Source organism: Odocoileus virginianus, chromosome 17, assembly GCF_023699985.2.
Source record: "Odocoileus virginianus isolate 20LAN1187 ecotype Illinois chromosome 17, Ovbor_1.2, whole genome shotgun sequence".
Lineage (NCBI taxonomy): Eukaryota > Metazoa > Chordata > Mammalia > Artiodactyla > Cervidae > Odocoileus > Odocoileus virginianus.
This window is the reverse complement of record NC_069690.1, coordinates 28,930,192-28,952,163: the sequence shown is the minus strand read 5'-3', so window position 1 is coordinate 28,952,163 and position 21,972 is coordinate 28,930,192. Positions and strand designations below refer to the sequence as shown.

The 21,972-nt window shown below is 43.1% G+C and overlaps 1 protein-coding gene across 5 annotated transcripts in view; it reads right to left on the bottom strand.

The window, feature by feature from the left end:
* DNAH9 (dynein axonemal heavy chain 9) overlaps positions 1-21,972 on the bottom strand; it is a 281,176-nt gene that overhangs the window by 200,996 nt on the left and 58,208 nt on the right. For all 5 annotated transcript variants that reach the window (XM_070479111.1, XM_070479112.1, XM_070479113.1 and 2 more), the window contains exons 16-19: positions 20,425-20,621; positions 19,902-20,326; positions 10,305-10,527; positions 9,335-9,501 (exon numbers count right to left, since the gene is read on the bottom strand). In XM_070479111.1, the coding sequence (XP_070335212.1) occupies positions 9,335-9,501; positions 10,305-10,527; positions 19,902-20,326; positions 20,425-20,621 (1,012 nt within the window). The remainder of the gene's footprint in view (positions 1-9,334; positions 9,502-10,304; positions 10,528-19,901; positions 20,327-20,424; positions 20,622-21,972) is intronic.

Below are 21,972 nucleotides of genomic sequence, written 5' to 3'. Positions count from 1 at the left end.
CTTGTCTGTAGAATTCCATGGATAGAAGAGCCTGGCAGGCTACATTCCATGGGTTCACAAAGAGTCAGACACGACTGAGCAACTAACAAATATGTACCATAGCTTCTTTATCCATTCACCTGTTGATGGACATCTAGGTTGCTTCCATGTCCCGGCTATTGTAAATAGCAGGTAACAGCATTTTTCAGATTCCCTGGGTTGGCTTCCTTCTCTGTGGTGAGGTTCACACTAACGGCCTGCATCACCTTCGATGGACATTTAGGTTGCTTCCATGTCCTGGCTATTGTAAATAGCAGGTAACAGCATTTTTCCGATTCCCTGGGTTGGCTTCCTTCTCTGTGGTGAGGTTCACACTAACGGCCTGCATCACCTTCAGGAAGCAGTGCCTCTGGGTGGGAGAACCACTGTGCATGAGCACAAAGTCCTGACCACGGGCCTGCGCTGCACGGCCTTCCCGAACTGTGTGCTTCCCGTCAGGCTCCACGTCTCTCAAGCTCCTCCTTCAAGTGGCCCCGTCTCCTCTTGTGTCCTGCAGTGACCTCTGGTTCTGCACTTGACTCCTGTAAACACTACATCAAACTTTACAGTTCAAGTTCATCTTTCCTCCTCTTCTTCTCCCCATGTTCAGGACTCCCATGCTGCTCCTGGTCCTCACCCCATGAACCCCCTTTATGGTCTGGCCCCTTCAACCCACATTCCTGGCAGAACCTCTTCTCTGGTGTAAGAACTGCTCATTCACAGATTCCCATGCTTATTTAACTTATATGCAGAGTACATCATGAGAAACGCTGGGCTGGAAGAAGCACAAGCTGGAATCAAGATTGCCAGGAGAAATATCAACAACCTCAGATATGCAGATGACACCACCCTTATGGCAGAGAGTGAAGAGGAACTAAAAAGCCTCTTGATGACAGTGAAAGAGGAGAGTGAAAAAGTTGGTTTAAAGCTTAACATTCAGAAAACTAAGATCATGGCATCTGGTCCCATCACCTCATGGGAAATAGATGGAGAGACAGTGGAAACAGTGTCAGACTTCATTTTTTGGGGCTCCAAAATCACTGCAGATGGTGACTGCAGCCATGAAATTAAAAGATGCTTACTCCTTGGAAGGAAAGTTATGACCAACCTAGATAGCATATTAAAAAGCAGAGACATTACTTTGCCAACAAAGGTCCATCTGGTCAAGGCGATGGTTTTTCCAGTGGTCATGTATGGATGTGAGAGTTGGACTGTGAAGAAAGCTGAGCACCGAAAAATTGATGCTTTTGAACTGTGGTGTTGGAGAAGACTCTTGAGAGTCCCTTGGACTGCAAGGAGATCCAACCAGTCCATCCTAAAGAAGATCAGTCCTGAGTGTTCATTGGAAGGACTGATGCTGGAGCTGAAACTCCAGTACTTTGGCCACCTCATGTGAAGAGTTGACTCATTGGAAAAGACCCTGATGCTGGGAGGGATTGGGGGCAGGAGGAGAAGGGGATGACAGAGGATGAGATGGCTGATCACCAACTCGATGGGCATGAGTTTGAGTAAACTCTGGGAGTTGGTGATGGACAGGGAGGCCTGGCGTGCTGCAATTCCTGGGGTCACAAAGAGTAGGACACGACTGAGTGCCTGAACTGAACTGAACTGATGTGGGTCAGGAGTATCCAGAACAACCTTCAAGGAGCCTCTGGTTTTCCTTCCCTAGCCTCCCTGTATCCTTTCTTCCCATCACCAGTCTCAGGTCTTCCTGTTTCTGTGTGCTTGAGGGGTGTCTAGATATTGGGGATGCGTATGTGCATGCTAAGTCACCTCAGTTGTGCCCTACTCCATGCAACCCCATGGACTGTAGCCAGCCAGGCTCCTTGGTCCATGGGATTCTTCAGGCACGAATACTGGAGTGGGTTGCCATGCCCTCCTCCAGGGGATCTTCCCAATCAAGGGATCGAAACTGCATCTCTTACGTCACCTGCATTGGCAGGCAGGTTCTTTACTACTAGTGCCACCTGAGAAGCCCCAGATACTGGGGATACCACGATTTAAGTGTGAACACCATCTTTCTCTAAAATTAGACTTGGGAATGGTGGAGTCCAATATAAAGAAGTTGAGAGGGAAAAGGAATGACTAGAGAATTGGCCATTTCTTGCAATTGTGTGTGTGTCCGTGTGAGTGTGTGTGTGTGTGTGTGTTTGGTGGGAAGATGATGACATGCAAGCACCTTTCCTTGAACTGCCTCTTCTCTCAACTGTCTCTGGAAATATTTGACTTGACGGATGGAAAGTAATCCTAATTAAAGTCATTTACCTGAACTGCTCACCACTTAAGCCTAATTGCCATGCAACACAATAACAGTTATGCATACCATTAAATTAGTGTCAGATTAGCTTTGATGCTTGCTATGTTTGATTCCTGCTTGTTCCATCTAAATAGTTTTGGCTGGCATGCTCTGGTGGTGGGTTTTCGTCTTAAGACTGAATACCATCGTGTATGTTCACTGTTGTCCAGCCAGCGAGGGCTTCAGAAGGGCCTGGAGTTCTCAGAGCTGAAGAGGGCCGTCTGTCTGTATAGGCAAGGAGCTTTCTCCTCTATGAGAGCAGTAGAGAAAGAATTAGAAGGAAAAGAATGTAACATCCTCACAGCAAGTGAGCCATCAGGAAAGATTACCCAGCACAAAGGTTCCCCCCACACATTCTTTCGAAGACTAATTGTTGGAACGTGTTGGTTGGAACGTGTTGGTTCTGCCTTTTATCTTGACTAGAGTGAATGGCGAAAGCGAACTTGGCTTCTTGGTGTTAGTATATATCAGACAGATTCTAAAAGCCCAGATTCTGTTTAATTTATTAATAGAGTATAGTTCCGAAATAGTAGGTAAGACAGGAGTTATCAGAGTGTTAGAGGGGTAGGCACAGAAGATAATAAATGATCTTCCTAACACTTCTTTCCACAGTGCCTATGAACATCCTTGAATCAATATTGATTCCTCAAATATTTGTAAGAGGTGATCATTTGTCAAACCTATTCCAAACTTCATTTGCTCTGTGGCATAATTTTTGTTTATGGTTTGAATCTGCTGACATTCATTCCCTATAGCTGAGCGCATATAAAAGTTAATTTGACCTAAGTAGTGAAAGGAACCTCCAGACAGGGGAGCAAATAGCCCGCTTCCCATTTCAAAGCTCTGGTGCAAACTGTCAGGATATTCACAGACCTGATTAATGCACCTAATAAACTTGAAGCAGTTCTCCAAAGCCTGGGGGAACAATACAATGTGAGAACAAGAAGCTAATAGGAGGGAAAAGGGTGTAGTTAGTCTTTGAAATTGAAATAATAATACACAAGTATTTTAATCTAAAAGAGAAATGCCTGGAAAGTCTGGATGAGCAAAGCTATAATTAAGAGAAATGGAAATAGGGTGCTCATGTGTATGATCTTGGAAAAAAGGATTCGGGCCTGCCCTAGATGTGGGCACAGACAGAAAGAGGAATAAGTGACTTAAATGATTTCTTGGGACGTGAGCAGCTGGTAAACATCAACCTCAGCCCCATAACTGCACATATAAGGCGCAGTGACACCCCTGGGCTTGAAACCCTAAGGGCATTGTAACTCTGCCTGTTCCTTCTGACCTGGTGACCTTTCCCATCCCATGGTCCCATCTAAGGAGCAGCAAAACATACCCCCTTCCACTTACTGGTCCAGACAGAAGACAGAGAATTACTCTTGGATCTGTCCCTGGTGGATCAGACGGTAAAAGAATCTGTCTGCAATGCAAGAGACCCAGGTTTGATCCCTGCATTGGGAAGAACCCCTGGAGAAGAGAATGGCTACCCACTCCAGTATTCTTGCCTGGAGAATCCCATAGACAGGAGAGCCTGACGGGTCATAGCCCATGGGGTTGCAAAGAGTCGGACACAACTTCCAGCTCCCATAATTCACTCAATCCTCCCGATTCTCCCTCTGAGTGTCCCTCACACCCATCCTCCGCTCCCCCTGCTCACCGCAGCGGCTTCAGCTCAGGCCTCCTGCTTCTCCCCTGGGCTGTTGCAATCACCCTGCCCCCCATCGCCATGGAGCCCCTGCCATGAGTCTACCTTGAGCCACTCTGTTCTCTGCAGTCACAAGAGAAGTGTCTACATGATGCTGTTCTCAGGCTTGGACTCCGCAGTGCTCATTCATGGTCTGAGCCTGGTCACCTGGACCTCTCCCTCCTCACCTCCCGCATCCTGCATCCCACTCACACACATGTGCAGTCCTCCAGCTGTGTGTTATGTTTTCATCCCCCTGTCTCTCTCCAGGTCCTGCTTCCCTTGTCTGGAATACCATGGCTTTCAACTTCTCTTTTTCCAAATGGCTAATTCTCATTTGCCCATTGGCTGAAGCACCAACTTCTGTGGGGTTTGTGAACTGCCTCCCCAGTGGGCATCAAAGTTGGGCCCAATGGGCATGTCTGATTATTAATTTCTTTTTGCCTAGTGGAATCCTAGTTCCTCATCCAGGGATGGAACCTGCATCCCCTGCCTGAAAAGCACAGAGTCTTATGCACCGGACCACCAGAGAAGTTCTGAGTTACTCATTTTTGAAACTGACCCTGAGTCTGTCAGTCCTTGAGATCAGGGAATCAATATTATCTGAATATCCTAGCACATGTCATTTTTTTCTGACTTCATGCTGAGAACACACCTCTTCTGCTCTAAGGAAGCCTGAACCATGTGAGTGAGTCAGATCAACTGCAAGAACAGGGTCAAACTGAATTAATGACATGTCTGAGGATACTGATACATCCCTGAGAGAGTCAGTGATTAATACCACTCTTTCCTTCAGCTTTTTTTTCCCATTTATTTTTATTAGTTGGAGGCTAATTACTTTACAATATTGTAGTGGTTTTTGCCATACATTGACATGAATCAGCCATGGATTTACATGTATTCCCCATCCCGATCCCCCCTCCCACCTCCCTCTCCACCCGATCCCTCTGGGTCTTCCCAGTGCACCAGCCCCGACTTGTCTCATGCATCCAACCTGGGCTGGTGATCTGTTTCACCCTTGATAATATACATGTTTCGATGCTAGGAGACCCTTCATGAGCAAGATGAAGGCACATTTGTTGCACTGTCTGGAAAGCCTTGATTTTCTGCTTGTCATGCAGGACAGCACCCAATGGGAGAGTGTCTTCAAGATAGTCCTTCCCACCATTCATAGAATTTGGGGACTGGCCAGCTAGAAACACTGATGGTTTCCAATGAACTGGAGCTCAGGGGGATCAAATGCTTTTACCAAGAAACCCCTGGATTATCCTGGTCTTGATATGGGTAAGCTGACTGGATGACATGGTACCATTCCTTAAAGCCAGGAAGCCTGAACAAGAGAGCTGCTAGAAGCCTGGAGCATCCCTGTCACTCAACCAGGGAGAATGAGTCTCCAATTTCAAGAGTTGTGAGAAGTGCTTGAGTCTGGCTACGATGATCTAGCTGATTACTGAGAGAGCTCAGCTAGGAATATGCTGACACAGCTTCACGTTAAGAACAGAAGGAGGAAGAAAAACTCAACTTAAACACAGAGAAAGAACTTCACCCCTAGGGACCTAACTTCATCCTGTACCTGTTAGACTTCAAGGGCCAAATGAGACCCACACTTTCCTTTTCTTCCCAAAGATAAGATCAACGTGAGCTTCCCCTGTAATCTAATCAGGAAGAGAGACTTGCCTTCAGCAAGATGCATTTTAGAATTCTGTGAGTGATCTGAAGGCAAAGGAACGAGAACTCAACTCATTTGCCACATACAACGTCTAAACACTTTAAACACACACATTCGTGCACACGAAACTTAAGAAGTAAACCCATGTGTTGACACCCACGAAGATTGCCCTCAGTAATAAATCCATGATTCTGCTCTAGTCTTGATAGTCTTCTTGACAAGAAGAGGAATACATCAAGATTGCAGTCATGTTTGACTTTCTGCACTGCTGTGAGCAGTTCTTTTCAAAGAAGTCTCTTGCAAAGATTCATCTGCATGTTAAATTAACAGATGTGAATTTGATATACAAGCAGCTTATGCAGCTCAATACCAGAAAAACAAACGACCATAATTAAAAAGACACATGTATCCCAATATTCACAGTAGCACCATTTACAATAGCTAGGACATGGAAGCAACCTAGATGTCCATCAGCAGATGAATGGATAAAGATATTGTGGCATATATAGACAGATACATAATGGAATATTACTGAGCCATAAAAAGGAATGTATTTGAATCAATTCTAGTGAGGTGGATAAACCTAGAGTCTGTTATACAGAGTAAAGGAAGTCAGAGAGAAAAGAACAAATTTTGTATATTAACACATATATATGGAATCTAGAAAAATGGTACTTATGAACCTATTTGCAGGGCAGGGGTAGAGATGCAGACATACAGAACAGACTTTGGACACAGCAGGGGAAGGAGAAGGTGGGATGAACTGAGAGAACAGCACTGACATATATACATCACCATATATAATACGGATAGCCAGTAGGAAGCTGTTGGACAGAACAGGGGGCTCAACGCAGTGCCTCGTGACAACCTAGAGGGCCAGGGGGTGGGGGGAAGGCCCAGGAGGAAGGGGACATATGTGTCCTTGTGGCTGATTCATGCTGTTGTACGGAAGAAGCCAACACAATACTGTAACACAATTGTCCTCCAACTTTAAAAAAAAATGTGAATTTGGAAGACTCATTTAAGGGCAGTAATATCTTCATAGCCAGCTGATGGATACAAATGCAAAGAGAGAAAAACCAAAGCAGCTATCACATTAAAAAAACAAGAGCTGATCAATACATAAGTGTGATACAACTAGGAAGGGGAGATCAAGGTTTCCGACAGACACACGGAAAGACACACAGCAGCAAAAAGAGTGCTGTTCTGTTCAGGCAGTCTTGGGAGCCTGTTTGGAAAGATCTCTCACCAGACATATTTGGAATTCATTTTTTGAAATTTTTTTTAAAAAAGAGACAGATGATGTAAAGATATCAGTGTCATTACCTTCATGGCTGTTGCCCTAGTGTGGATACTGTCAGCACTGCCCAGAAATACCCATTCATGGCCCGCCTGCCTTACCAGCTTCGATCCTGTGCTCAATTGCACATCCAAAGGAGAGTCAAAGGGATGTGCTTTGACACATCCAGACTGGGGACCGGTACCTCCTATCAGATCACTGATGGCATTAGATTGGAAATAAAGTAATAAATGTAATGTGCTTGAATCATCCCGAAACCATTCTCCCCACCTCCGGTCTGCGGAAAAACTGTCTTCCAAGATATCGGTCCCTGATGCCAAAAAGGTTGTGGACTGCTGTAAATCTAAAGGAATGCAGAGTCATTTGGAGTTATACGCCCTGGTGTGATTGCTTAAAAGGGGCCCAGTTTCTTCCCTTAGGGTGGCTGTCTCTAACTTGGCTGCTCATCAGATTCAGCTAGGGAGCATTAAAAACTACTGATGCCCGGTCTCATCCCCAGTGTCTGATTTAGTTGGTCTGCAGGAGAGGCTGGACAGTGGAAGTTTTAAAATCTTCCAGGTGGTTTTAATGCTTTAGAGTGCTATGTTGTACATTTATCCTAAATACAGCTTATACATTTTTCCTTTCTTGTCTTCTTTTTAAAAAATAAATCTGTATGAGACTTTTCAAGTTCTGTACTTCATTTTTTTTTAATTAAAAAAAAATTTTTGGCCACAAGGCATGTGGGATCTTAGTCCCCTGACCAGGGATCAAACCCATGCCCCCTGCACTGGGGACATGGAGTCTTAACCACTGGATTGCCAGAGAAGCCCCTTTCCCTGCCTCTTGACATACTCGTCTCATTCTGTCTAGCCCCAGGTATGATGCTTTGGAGACCAGCCGCTTCATACACGTTTGATGATGAATAACAAGAAGAGTGAGGCCCTTCCTGTGAGTCAGGTGGGGTAACCAAGGGTCTCAGTCTGCCTGACACAGAGGGGATCCCCTGGATGTGTGACTTCTGGTGCCAAAACCAGAACAGGATCAGGTAAATCAAGATGGCTGGTTACCTGGGTGCTGGGTCCTGTGCTAAAAGCTTGTGAAGATGTGTTACTTAATCCTATCAACAGCCTTCCGAGGTGGATACTATTAATACCCCCACTTTGCAGATGAGGAAACACAGCACAGAGTGACAGACCTGACTTAGGCAGTGAGTAAGTGACTGCCCTGACTTAGCAAGCGCGTAGTGGACCCGAGATTAGCCAGAGGGCTTGCTAAACCCAGGGTCCGTGTGCTTAATCATTACGTCGTCTTAACTCCTGATTAAGTTGTGGGATTTTCTTTCCTTGCTTCATTGGTCACTTTAGCATGTATCACCCTTAGGTCAGATCTCTGTCAGTAACTTGAAAATAAAAAGCTTCCTGGTGTTTTACACAGGGCATTTTTCAGTCTGGAGACTTCCAGGCATGTCTACACGACAACCAGAGAGGAGATCCAGCAGGAAGCCCCGCAGGGAAAACCGAAAGCAAACCCTGGAGCTGGGCTGGGGGGAGAGGGTCCACTTCAGCTGGCGCGTCAGGAGACACAGGGCCACCAGGACTGGCCCCTGGCTGCAGCGTCTGACGCTGAGCAGCAGACCCGGAGCAGCCCCCACAGGCTTCCCCACCTGGGGAGGGAGCCCCAGGGGGAAGGACTGCGTGTGTGCAGTGGGCCCGCGTGAACGGTGCTGTCCACCCCGCCCCTTCTCTGTTTATGTAAAGATCCCTGACCACGAGCAGCGGGCAGTCTGGCCAAGCAGAGAAGGGACTCCTTAAAGTAAATCTGTCACCTTGAATCCTGCCGTTAGGCCACTGAAAGGCCTTCCAAAATTATTTCTTAATTCTTTTTTTTATTTTTGGCCACACCGTGCAGCATGTGGGATCTTCATTCCTTGACCACAGATTGAAGCCACTCCCCCTTGCATTGCAAATGTGGAGTTTTAACCACTGAACCACCACGGAAGTCCCCCCGCAAATTATTTTCAAATTCTATCAGCCACTTTTTTTTAAACCGAAAGAACAGAAGTCTGGGAGAAATCAGAATACTAACAGTTTAGTAAGAGACGAGTAATTTTACCACACACAATCCCTTTATAGACCTGGAGACATAGAAGCTTCTAGATTTTTTTTTTAAGTATTTGTACAGCCTTTGTTCATCCCACACGGGCCACAACAGGACTCTGTGAACATGAGTCCCCGGTCTAACCAGCGGACCTAAACAGGAGGGAAGAAGAGTAACCAGTCTTCTGTTAAGAAGATACACAGCCTCCATGGGGAGGTCACCCATGACTTAAGACGCTGCTGCGCTTCCAGGACGCGAGGCCGTGGTGGCGACCTGGGTGCATACCTGAAGGGCGCTTCCCTGCGGAATCGCTCCCGGAAGGACTGCTGCTCCGCCTGGAAGGCCGTGCACCGCTGGCGCAGGAGGGTCACTTCATTTGCCTGCAGGGGGGCCACCTGCTGCCTCACGATAACCGCCGTCTTTTTAATGTTGTTCCACTTCTCAGGCAGCTCCTGCCAAGGACACCCGACGTGGTCAGACGTCTGCTCCCCCGTGACCCCAGACCCGAGGCTGGACACGTTCAGACACCTCAGCCTCCGGTCCACAAACGCGATGGCACTGTTTGCCGTCGTCTACAACTGCCCCCTTCCTTCTCGGGGCTCCCTGGCTGCCCACTCTCACGACGCTCACCTACATTGGACTCAACACAATCCTCCTCACTCTCAACTTCTCCTCTGTAGACTTTGTTGTTGTTGTTTAGTTGCCGAGTCACGTCTGACTTGGGCTTTCCCAGGCAAGAATACTGCAGGGGGTGGGGGTTGCCATTTCCTCCTCCAGGGGATCTTCCCGACCCAGGGATCGAACCTGCATCTCCTGCATTGCAGGCAGATCCTTTACTCCTGAGTCACCCAGGAAGCCCCAGGAAGCCTTACTGTCTTCTATATTTTCCAACAGTGCTTGGTTATTTTCTTGTATGCCCCACATTTCCTCTTTGATCATCATAACATTCCTCAAACCTCCTTTTTCTTTTCTCTCTGAATCAAAATTTGGCTCATCCCTAATTCTGGAAAAGGACCACACACACTTCATCCACATCAGCTTTCCCATATTTCTCCAGGGTTACAGTGTTTCATATTTATTGAGTGTTGAGAAAGTGGTACACATTATACACACGAGACACATTTACTTCCAAAACATGGATCTTGAGTTATCATAGGTCCTGTTTTTCATTGACTTCACCACGTTCATCTCACTTTGAAATCCCCAAACGTTCCCTCTATTTCCTTTATTAGGAAAGCATAAACTTTGCACTGACCTCCAGCTGCTCAAACACTGTTTCCGGCAATTCTTGTCCATAGGTCTTCAGCAATTCAATCGTTTGCTTTAAAGGCTCAAACATCTCATCGGTGCTGCTCTGTCGTTCTTTAAGAGCCATCAGGTGCCCCATAATCTCAACCAGTCCTTGGAAATCTCCTTTTTCGACTTTCTTGAGCAAGCCATTCTCACTGTTTTTAATAAATGCTTCAAGGTCGGCCAAGCTGAGGAGAACAAACAGAATGTGAGCAGCCATTCCCCTTCCACCCTTCAAAAGAATTTATTTATTTCCCCAACATAATAGCTATTATTATGCAAAACTCTCCATAGCCCGATGATAATATACAACCCTCTTCAGTTGTGTCAAGGTCACAAAGGACAAAGACTGAGACTTCCATGATGGAGGAGACACAGGAGACAAGGAGAATTATTGGGACAACTGGTGAAACGTGAATAACTCTGCGAACTACTCACACCTTCTACATCAATACTAACTTCCTAGTGTACCATGGTTGCCTCGGATGTTACCAGGGTAACATCTTGGGAAAGTGGAGTGAAGGTAAAAGAGAAGTCTCTGTACTGCTTTTACAGGTTTTTTGGTATGTCTGAAATTATTTCAGAGTGAAATCATTTCAAAGTGAAATAATCTCACAGTGAATATATTACAAATTATTTTGTGAATCAGTCTGAAATTACTTTTTAAAAAGTGGAAAATAAATACTATGGCCTATAGGGTTATACATACTTGGGTTTAATTTTGACACTTACTAGATGGGTGGCCAAGTCATTCAATATCTCTGAGCTTCAGATTCTTCATCTGTAAGATTAGAAAGGTCATTTCTTTCTCACTGGTTATTGTGAGAGTTAGATGGGACTCATGATTTAATTAAAAATGAACATCCTTTCTGGAGGAATGCAGCAAGAATCCAGTCCTCAAAGGACTAGGCTCCAAGGAACATGATTTTATAACTGAAAGTTACAACATGCACAAGGAAAGAGGTCACCACAAGTGGGAACCAGCAGAAATGGCTGTATTAAACCTCTCAAGATTTTAGATACTGGAATTCGGGTGCATAATATAAACTAGTGACATTTGATATGTCAAAGGACACAAGAGTTCTTATTTAGGTCCTTCGCTTTATTGTTTCTGACCAGGAACAAGTGCTTTTCCTGCTATTTCTCAGACATCTACTCTAGATTGACCAAGAAAAACAATTTCTTCCTTTTAAGCATAATGTATCAGTCAGTACAGAAATGATTTCTTTAGGAATTGCCCTTCAGAAGCCTAGATAAACTCTTACATTCTCAACAGGTCATCATACCCTTACCCTGGCCCCAACCTGCCTTTAAGTTCAAGCATAAATTCAGCATTGTCTCAGGGGCAGGAATGGAGACAACTTCAGTGGCTTTTCAAATATGCCCAGAATCTGTGATAATGTGTGGACCTTTGTATTGATTAATGGATTCAAGAAGTGACAAAACTTACTGAAGCAGATAACATGAAAATTATGGCCTGTGGTGGCATTATTTCGTGAAGAGAAGCTTTTAATATGCGTTCCAGCAATGCAAAAATGATCACATCATGCTATGTTAGGGGGCAATTCCAGGAGAAAGAAGCTAATAATTTTACATAGGCTTTTATGTTAACTCTGATCTATGGCAAGAAGAAACAAGCCACTATTCATTGACAAATCAAAAGTTATCTTAAGATCTTGTTGTTGTTGTTTAATCAATAAATCATAGTCTGACTCCTTGCAACCCTATGGACTGTAGCCCGCCAGGCTCCTCTGGCCATAGGTTTCTCTAGGCAAGAATACCGAACTGGGTTGCCATTTCCTACTCCAGGGTATCTTTCCAACCCAGCTATAGAACCCATATCTCTTGCATCTCCTGCATTGGCAGGTAGATTCCTTACCACTAATCTTGAAAATGTATTCTGAAACTTGAAAAATGAATAAATTAAAAAAAATGAATTTGAGCAAAGAATGCGAGGGTATTAAAATGCGTAAGCAAAATTGTAAAATAACCAAATATAAGATCTAAAACTGGGAAGCATAATGAAAATTTAAAGCTCAATGAAAGGATTAAACAGGAGATTCAGACAAAACTAAAAAAGAGAATAAGACTGCTGTTTGAAAAAAGTGGAGAAGTTATTCAACTGCAGTGAAGAAAGACAAAAAAAATGAAAACTATGAAAATTGTTCAAAGACATGGGGGAATATTTAAAAGTCTATAAGTGTAATAAGAGGTCCAAAAGGATGTAATAAGAGAGAATGGGCAAGAAGCAATCTTTGAGGAGATCCTGAGAATTTTCTAGAATTAATGAAAGACACCAAATATAATATCAAGGAAGCCCAACCAATTCAAGGTGAAATTAATATTTTTTAAAAACCCTACATAAGTACTTCAATATGAGACTGTAGATTGCCAAAAATGAAAATCTTAAAATTAGCTGCAGAGCAAAGACAGAATTTTATTTAAAAAAAAAAATGTCTAGGCTGGTGGCTGACCATGCAAGACCAAAAATGAAGCTAGGACACAATGGGATAATATTTTCAATAAATTTACAGAAAATATGTTATCCTAGAATTCTATCTTCCACAAATTGATTTTTTTTTTAAAGAATGAAGGCAAAATACATGCATTTTCAGACAAAGAAAGAGAGTTTCATCAAAAGAACCTTTTAATGAGCCTTCTCATGGCTGTACTTCAGAGAGCAAGTCAGTAATGTAGGAAGATGGAATGAGCAAAGATGTTGGTAAATTTAACTAAACAGTGAGTATATAAAAATAAAGTATAATTTGTGGAATTTAGATAAGTAATAGAAAAAAAATAAATAAAAAATAGATAAGTAATAGAGTGCAACTGAAATTACTTGGAATTATAGGATATAATTTGATGGATAAACAGGTGAGATCAAGCTATTGTGAAGTCCTTGTATTGGTTGTGAAAAGAGTAACAGTACTGATAGTTTCTTTTAAGAATGTTTTTAAGAATAGCTATGGTTAACTATTAGAACAGAAGACTTAGATAGCACAACATCCAAATTAGCAGAAGGGAAAAAAATGGAATAGGAAAAAGGAAAAATAAAAGAAAAGATGAAAAAAAAAATTTCAATCCAAAAGCAGGTAAGAAAGAAAAACAAAAAGAACAAATAAAAGCTCACAATAAAATGGTACAAATGAATTCAAATATAGCACAGTAGACATTAATGAGGAAACCCCCCCAGTTAAAAGAAAGATATTAAGGTAGATAAAACATTCAGTTCCATGCCAGTTATGAAGATCTCCTCTAATACAAAGGCACAGAAAGATCGAAAGCCAGAGGGTAAGATAAGAGACATCAGGCAAATGTCATACCAAGGGAACTGGTTTCATTATATTAATACAAGACAAAACACACTTTAATACAAGAAATATAGCTAGTGATAAAAGATTTTTAATGTGTGGCTAAAATATTCAATTTTCCAGGAAGATATAAAAAGTCAAACTCTGTATGATCATATAACATAAAATAAATGAAAAAGTGACAGAAGTACAAGAAGTTGACACTCTACCATCAAAGTGCAAGATTTCTAACACAGTTATCTCAGTAATTGATAAATAAAGCAGACAAAAAAAATTGCAGTGAGGTTGTAGTGGATTTGAAGAAAACAAGTTTGATCCAATAAGCATGGACAGAACATTATACCCAACAGTTATAGAATACATATTCTTTTTAAATGTGCACAAAATATTTATAAAAACTGACCAAATTCAACAAATTTCAGTTTTTTATTATGTATATCACTTTATCTGACTGCAATGGAATTGTTAGAAATTAATAACAGAAATGTAACTAGAAGAATCCATGTTTTAAGATTTAAAAAATATAAGCACATCTTAATGGATATTAAAACATTTAGAGCTTTATTATAAAGAAAATCTACATACTAAGACCTGTGAGATGTAGATAAAATTGTACTTAGAAGGGAATTTACAACTTTAAGTGTTATATTAAAAAAGATGAAGACTCAAGATGAATAAGCATAGCACACATCTTAAGTTAGTCAAAGAACAGAAAATAAACCCAAAGAAAGTTAAAGGAAATAATAAACACATAAGAAAAACTTATCAAAATAAAAATCAAATTATAATAAGTAAGATCAATGGGTTCATAAGGTAACTCTTTGTAAATCACTTGTAAATCACTTGGAAGATTAAGAAGCCAGAAAGCATGATAGAAATGAATAGAAATCTAAAGAAGAACATCCCTAATACATAAACAATTAAGAGAATAATACAAATTTCATGACAATAATATGAAGATTTACATTAAATGGATTCATCTCTAGAAAAATATGACTTAGGAATAGAAATTAATATTTCTAGAAACATTAGAAAAATTATAGGTAATAATCCTGCCATGAAGAAAACACCAAGCCAGGTGGCTCAATAGGAGATTTAAATCAAACTTTCAAGGATCAGCGAATTTCAATCTTACACCAACTCTTACAGAGAATAAACAAGAAGGATTACTTCCTAACACATTTTTGGAAGCTAGCAAAACCACAGAGCAAGATCAGACAAAGACAATATAGAAAGGAAAAACTGAAAGCCAGTTTCAGCAAACACAGACATGTCAGTGCCTATATAAAATATCTGCAAATGAAATCAACCAATGGATATATTGAAAAAGACAATATTTTTTGTGTGGCTTATCTTAGTAATGATAGATTGGTTCAGTATTAGAAACCAAAAAATTCATTCACAGCTTTAACATATTGAGGGGAAAAACCCAGAATTATGTTAATGGCATTAGAAAAGGCACTCGAGAAAATGTTATAACCATTTATGCTAAATCCTCTTAACAAATTAGGACTAGAAGTTTACATCTTTAATCAGATAAAGAGAATCCATAAAAAAACTCACAGAATATTATACCACATAATGAAATGCTGAAAGTATCCCCTTAAAGGTCAGGAACAAGACAAGGACTTATTATCACTTTATCCGATGTTACACTGACATTCCTAGTCAGGGTGATCAGATAAATAGTGATAAATGCATAAAAAAAACCTGGGAAGGAAAAAATAAAATTTCCATGAATTTGTAGATGATGATTATGTACATGGCAAATCCCGAAGAGTACACAGATAAATTATTAGAATTAACAAGCTACTTAGTAGAGCTTCTTGATACAAAATCAGTGTACAAAAATCAATTCATTTCTGTGGAAAATGTGATTCTGAAATATGATTTATATTAGAAAAAAAATAAAATATTAAGGAATAAATCTTAAGAGGTGAAAATGCTTTTAAAGGTAATGATTATAAAGTTTCATTGAAAGACATTAAAGAAGATAAATGGTGAGATAATATGTTCTTAGGAATACTCAATACTATAAAGAAGAAAATTCTACTCAAAATGATCTACATCATGGCAAATATAATCAAAATCTCAATGGAATCTTTTCTTCTACAAACTGATTTTTAATGTATGTAAAATAACAAGGGCCGAGAATTGTTGAGACATTCCTAATGAAACTGAAAAAGGTGGGGGCTCCACTGCCAGATGTCAAGATTTATTGTTATAGTTCAGTCACTAAGTTGTATCTGACTCTTTTCCGCCCCATGGACTATAGCCTTCCAGGCTCCTCTGTCATGGGATTTACCAGTCAAGAATACTGGAGTGGGTTGCCATTTCCTTCTCCAGGGGGTCTTCCTGACCCAGGGATCAAACCCGAGTCTCCTGCATTGGCAGGCAGATTCTTTGCCACTGAGCCACCTGGCAAGCCAAGATTTATTACAGAGCTATGATAATTAGGACAGTTTCATATTGAGGCAGGGACAGACAAAAAGCTACTTAACACAAAAAGTAAAACTTTTAGGTAAGGATATAGGAGAGTATCACTAGGATCTCAGGACAAGAAAGTGTTGATTTAACAAGAGAAAAGAAGACAACACAGGGGGAAAGATGAACACATCTGGTTACATAAAAATGAACCCTTCATCAAAATATACCATAAATGCAGAGGGGAGACAGGCTGCAAAATGGGAGACTAAATCTGCAATATATACAACTACCAAAGAATCAAAATATGTGTGACTTCCAAATACGAAAAAGGAAAAGATATAGTCCAATAAAAAATGGTCAAGGGCTATGAATAACCAAAGAAGAGGAAACATAATGACTCATCCAAAAACACAGAAAGATGAGCTACTTTATTCATAGAGTAATGCAAAATATTTATCACTGTGAGATACCACTAAGCTCCCACCAGAAGGGCCAGCACTAAACAGTTTGTATCAAAAGGTGCCGAGGATGCGGGGCTCCAGGCATCTCCGCACATGCCTGAGGCACCTGGCAAGGAGTTTGCATTTCTGTGCACTGACCCTGCAAGTTCACTCTCAGGCTTACACCCTAGAGGCATGCTGGCCTGAGTACACTGTGACCTCTGTATAAGAGAACTGATGGCAATCCTGCTGGTATTAGTGAAGCCATGTGAAACAGCCATGTCAACCACTGAATGGATAGATAAATTGTGGCATATTCAGACGATGCGATACTCTGTAGCAGTGAAAGGGAAGGAACTACTGCTACACTCTCAACATGCATGAATCTCAAGCATCAGCGCTGAGTCAGACAGACAGGACACAGACAGATATACAGAAATACAACTGCTTCATTTTTATAGCTTTAAAATGCAAATCTCGGTATATGTGTATCTGTGTGCACAAATATATATACATATACATGCAAATATAAGTCATGAAAAAAACTGGGAAGGATAAGGTTACATTTAGGGCAGAGATAACAACTGGCAGGGAGGAAGAGGGGTTTAATCAGGGAAGAGTCCATAAAGAATTTTACTTTATTTTTCACACTGTTTAAAACTTATTTTTATTTTTTTTACACTTTTGATTTTGTATTGGAGTATAGGAAATGGCAACCCACTCCAGTATTCTTGCCTGTAGAATCCCATGGACAGAGGAGCCTGACAGGCTACAGTCCATGGGGTCACAAATAGTCGGACAGGACCGAGCGACTAACACACACTACAGTCAATTAACAATGTTGTGAGAGTTTCAGGTGAACGGCCAAGGGGCTCAGCTGCACATATACATGTATCCATCCTTCCTCAAACTCCCCTCCCATCCAGGCTGCCACATAAGATTGAGCAGAGTTTCCTGTGCTATACCGTAGGTCCTTGTTGGTTATCCATTTTAAATATAGCAGTGCATACAAGTCCTTCCATAAGGGAATATTAAAATGTAGCTAGTGTCCTGTTTCTTCGCTGGATAAGGAAAATCTGAGAATTTAATATTTTTCTCTAAATCTTATGTATATTACATTTTATAATAAAACTTCTTGAAGAGAGGGGATGGAAGACAAAATAAAGTACAGAGACCAAGTATAGAGACACCTATTGGGACACTGTGCTATGAAGGAGGTGCAGAGACAGGGCGCCACAGCGGAAGGACTTCTGGGACTGTGTTCCTTCCTTTCCTTTTTTTTTAAGAGGCCGGATAGGACAATATACTTGCATGATGGGGAGAATGAATGAAGGGAGTGTTTAAGGAGGTCAGTCTTCGACTAGATAAGAAGGAGGAGGCTACAGTTAGAAAAGCAGCTTATCCACTATAAGAGAAGAGGTAGTTGATTGTATGGCTTCAAATGTAGGTAGGTTGGTAGATTTATTGGTGGAAAGCTGAGTTAGTTCTCTGGTGATTGGGTCTCATTTTTCCAGGGAAATGAGAGGTGAGGCTAAAAGGGCAGAGAAGATATTTGAGGTTTAAGGCAAGAGAGGAAAAAAAGCATCTGGAGGAGTCAGGAAGCATATATGAAAATGTTCAGGGCCTGCTTGAAGTTTCTGTTCATAAATTTAACCTGAGATTGGTCGGAATACTGGTGTTTTTTCCTTCATCAAGGATGAAGTGCTCGGGTACAGAGGTGGAGTGCTGAGTTCAGACAGTCAGGGTTTTACAAGGTGGGACAGGGCTGGGGAGCAAGGGTGATAAACACTGAGCTGTCCTGATCAAGTGTTGGGAACAGTGGATAGGAAATACTGATGGATCTGAAGAACTTTGCACAGCAGCGCTGCCAAGTAAGAGAGCTGGAAAGACACCAGGTGGTGGTCAGGGGATAGAATGCTTCATCCTGAGATTCTGAAGGGGAAGCATGAATTTGCTCAACTGTCCCTCCACTCCACTGAGAGCACAGCACAGAACAGAGGGGCGGGGAGGGCAAGGCATTGGAGAGAGAGGTCGAGAAACAAGAGGCAGCTGTGATGAAGACACCCTGTGGATGCTGAGTCACTGAGGATGATTATCAGCAGAAGGATGGGAGAGGGAGACTGAGCCGGACAACGTGACCCGCAACGAAGGGGAGGCATGACTAAGAGCTTGGCCAGTGACTGCAGCCGAGACAGGTGGCAGTCGGTACCGTCTGGTAGAACTCAGCGGAGATGGCGATTTTGAGAGGACAGGGGTGGAGCAGTCTGGAGGCCACACTGAAGGGCAAGTGTATCTCATCTACCTTTAGGCCCAGCGGCAGGCTTTGAGAGTTTAGTGCTGGGCTGGTGGAGCTGGGAGGGGGTCCAAGTCCCTGGGGGAACAGACAGAGTTTCAGATCCAGCCAGTTGCATAGCTAGAGTTCTGAGAAGGACAATGTTTGGGAGGGGTCAGAGCAGAAGGTAGTATTCATCACAGGACAAGTCCACCCAGAAGAAAACACCCTCTTCGTTTGTCTGTCAGGGGATCACTGATTCCTTATAAGCCAGCACTCTATTGCTCGTGTTCTATGGGAACAAGGACCTGGTCTTCAAGGTCGCACCCAGGCTCAACCCTGATGGTGTCTACCTGGGCAATTACACGTGCTCTCTGATGGGGTTCAACCTGAACTGTCACTGGCTGCATCCCTCTCCATGTGCCCACCCCACCCTGCATGGGGTGAAGCAGCTCATCATCCAGATGTACCAAGCCCCAGAGCCGCAACTACTGACGCCTGCACATCCTAGAGCCTGTGCCGTGCAACGAGAAGCCACTGCAGTGAGAAGCCCTCCCACTGCAGCCGGAGAGCAGCCCCCACTCTCCGCAACTAGAGAAAAACCCTGTACGGCAATGAAGACCCAGCACTGCCCTGAATAAATAAAAAAATAAAATCACAAGGAAAAAAAAGGCATCAGGGGCGCGGAGGTTTAGGGACTTCCATGCCGCACGGCTGGATAATCTGAGACAGGGAGTAAATGGGAGAAATAAAATCTAAGAGGCCCATTAGACACCCTCTGCTTCTCAGGCTTAAAGAGATTTCACAGTCAGAGTTGTGCAGGGAGGGTTGACCTGCTATTATTGTCTCGAATAGTATTTACCGCGTACTGAGTGCCTTTTGGACACTGGGTGCTGGATAGAAAACAAAACAGGAAGAGGCCAGGTCTGATGGACAAACGAGAGCACAGGACTAAAGGTAATGCTGGTGTCCAAAGGCTTGGAACCTCCATCTAGCTGTTCTAACGTTTCATTTAACCAGTGAACCTATGGGGGGAAATGTCAAATCGATTGAAAACATGGTGTTCCCGACAGCCCAGGAAGCTGGAAGAAAAGCTAGAAGGACCCTGTTACCTGTCAGTGACATGGTCCACGAGATGCTGTTTGAACGTGAGGCTCCACTTTTTGATTATATTCAGCAGAGAGGCTTTAAAGGGCCGCGCGTCGATCTTCATCCAGCTGTCAAACACCTGGACGGGCTCCAGCCTGCACACGTCCTCATGGAGCTTCTCGTAGGAGTCAATCTGCGCTCTGAACTGATGCAGGAGGGGAGGATTCTCTGGGATGCCATCCTCAGCATGGGCTTCCACCTCCTCGGCAGTGAGCATGCGCCCGTACAACAGAAACTGGCCCAGAGCCTCCTTGCGGTCCTCCGTGTAGAGGCAGGAATACTGGCTGAGAGTGCGCTGATAGTCGCCGCAGAGGGCCATCATGGCCTGCACCCGCCCCATCAGCTCGCCCCGCAGGCCCGCCAGCTCAGCCATGGCCTCCAAGTCCACCTGGGGGAGCAAGATGGCAGTGGATGGGTGACACTGGCATTTCACAGGGGCCGCCAGGTCTGGTGGGAGGGCAGGGGAGATGCTTGCAGAGCCAGTACCTGATAGTGGGGAGAGCCATTCTCAGGAGAAAGCCGGGGCACCAAGGATGCGATACTAAAGATGCTGGTGACGAGGCCCTCCACCAGGTCGTAGAAGCCGCCCTTCACACCAGGCTCCAGCGACGGACAGAAAACCAGTTCTGGGATGGCTAAGCTCAGCTGGGCTTCAAATATCGGGGTGAGTCCTGCCTTACATTCTGAAATACAAAGAAAACAAACAGAAGAGAGTGGGTAAGTGGCAAAAATGCAACACTGATTTGAAAGTGCTCCGAGCATTTCTTTCCTTTAGAGTTGCTGTTCCAGTCTGGGGAAATAGAAATATAGACTTTGCTAAAACCCCAGAAAAGGTGAAGGTGGCAGTCCTGCAGTGTTTATCAACAGGCGGACGGGCCGCTGGCATTTTGAACAGGCTGACTCCCTGTGCACAGCTGTCCTGGGATTGCTGTTGTTGCTCAGTTGTGTCCCCTCTGCGACCCCATGGACTGCAGCCCGCAGGCTTCCCTGTCCTTTACTATCTCCTGAAGTTTGCTCAAATTCATGTTCATTGAGTCGATGATGTCATCCAACCATCTCATCCTGTGGTCCCCTTATCCTCCTGCTCTCAATCTTTCCCAACATCAAGGTCTTTTCCAATGAGTCGGCTCTTCACATCAGCTGGCTAAAATATTGGAGCTTCAGCATCAGGGCATGGCAGGGCATTTACTCTCCTTGTCCTCAGAGGGCACGTCCTGTGACTGAGCAACCCAAGCCAGAATGCTTCCACACTCCCAAAGCTTCCCGTGGGGCAGTACGGCCTCTGGTTGAGAAGACGTTGGTTTTGCAAAGCCAGTTTCTTGGAAGCCGCGGACATCATCTTGAGCACAAACCAGGCAGTTCCAACGGCAGCCACTAGGGGAGCAAGGGTGTGCTTGTCCAAGGTCGTGTAGGCTTGGAAAAAAAAGAGCAGTCACAACCCCTCCCCTTCTGCTCCTTTTCTGACTTGCTTTAATTCTGTAGTCCTCTAGCGATAAAATTTTTAAAAACAGTATAAATAATTAACAAATCCCTGATTACTTGCTAGACTAAACTGCCTTGCTAAATTTAAATCAAAATATAATATGGAACAAGATGTTCCAAGTACAAGATAAATGCTTAGACTCTTATTAATAACCACTTATTTTCTTATACATATATATTTTAGGTAAGAAGTGGATTTATTTCTTTAATTTTTTAATTGGAGGATAATCATTTTACAATGCTGTGTTGGCTTCTTCTGTACCACACAAATCAGTCATAAATATATATGTGTGTGTATGTATATATATGTGTATATATATCTATATATCTATATTTAGATATATATAGATAGATATCTCCCCTCCCTCACGAGCCTCCCTCTTCTCAAGAAGTAGATCTATTTAGAGAGAAATACAGTCCACAGACAGAGTTTGGGCCTTTGCAGAAAGTGAGTGTTGTGTCGCTCAGTCACTTCAGCCGTATCTCTTTGTCAGCCTATGAACTGTAGCCCACCATGCTCCTCTGTCTATGAGATTCTCCAGGCAACAATGC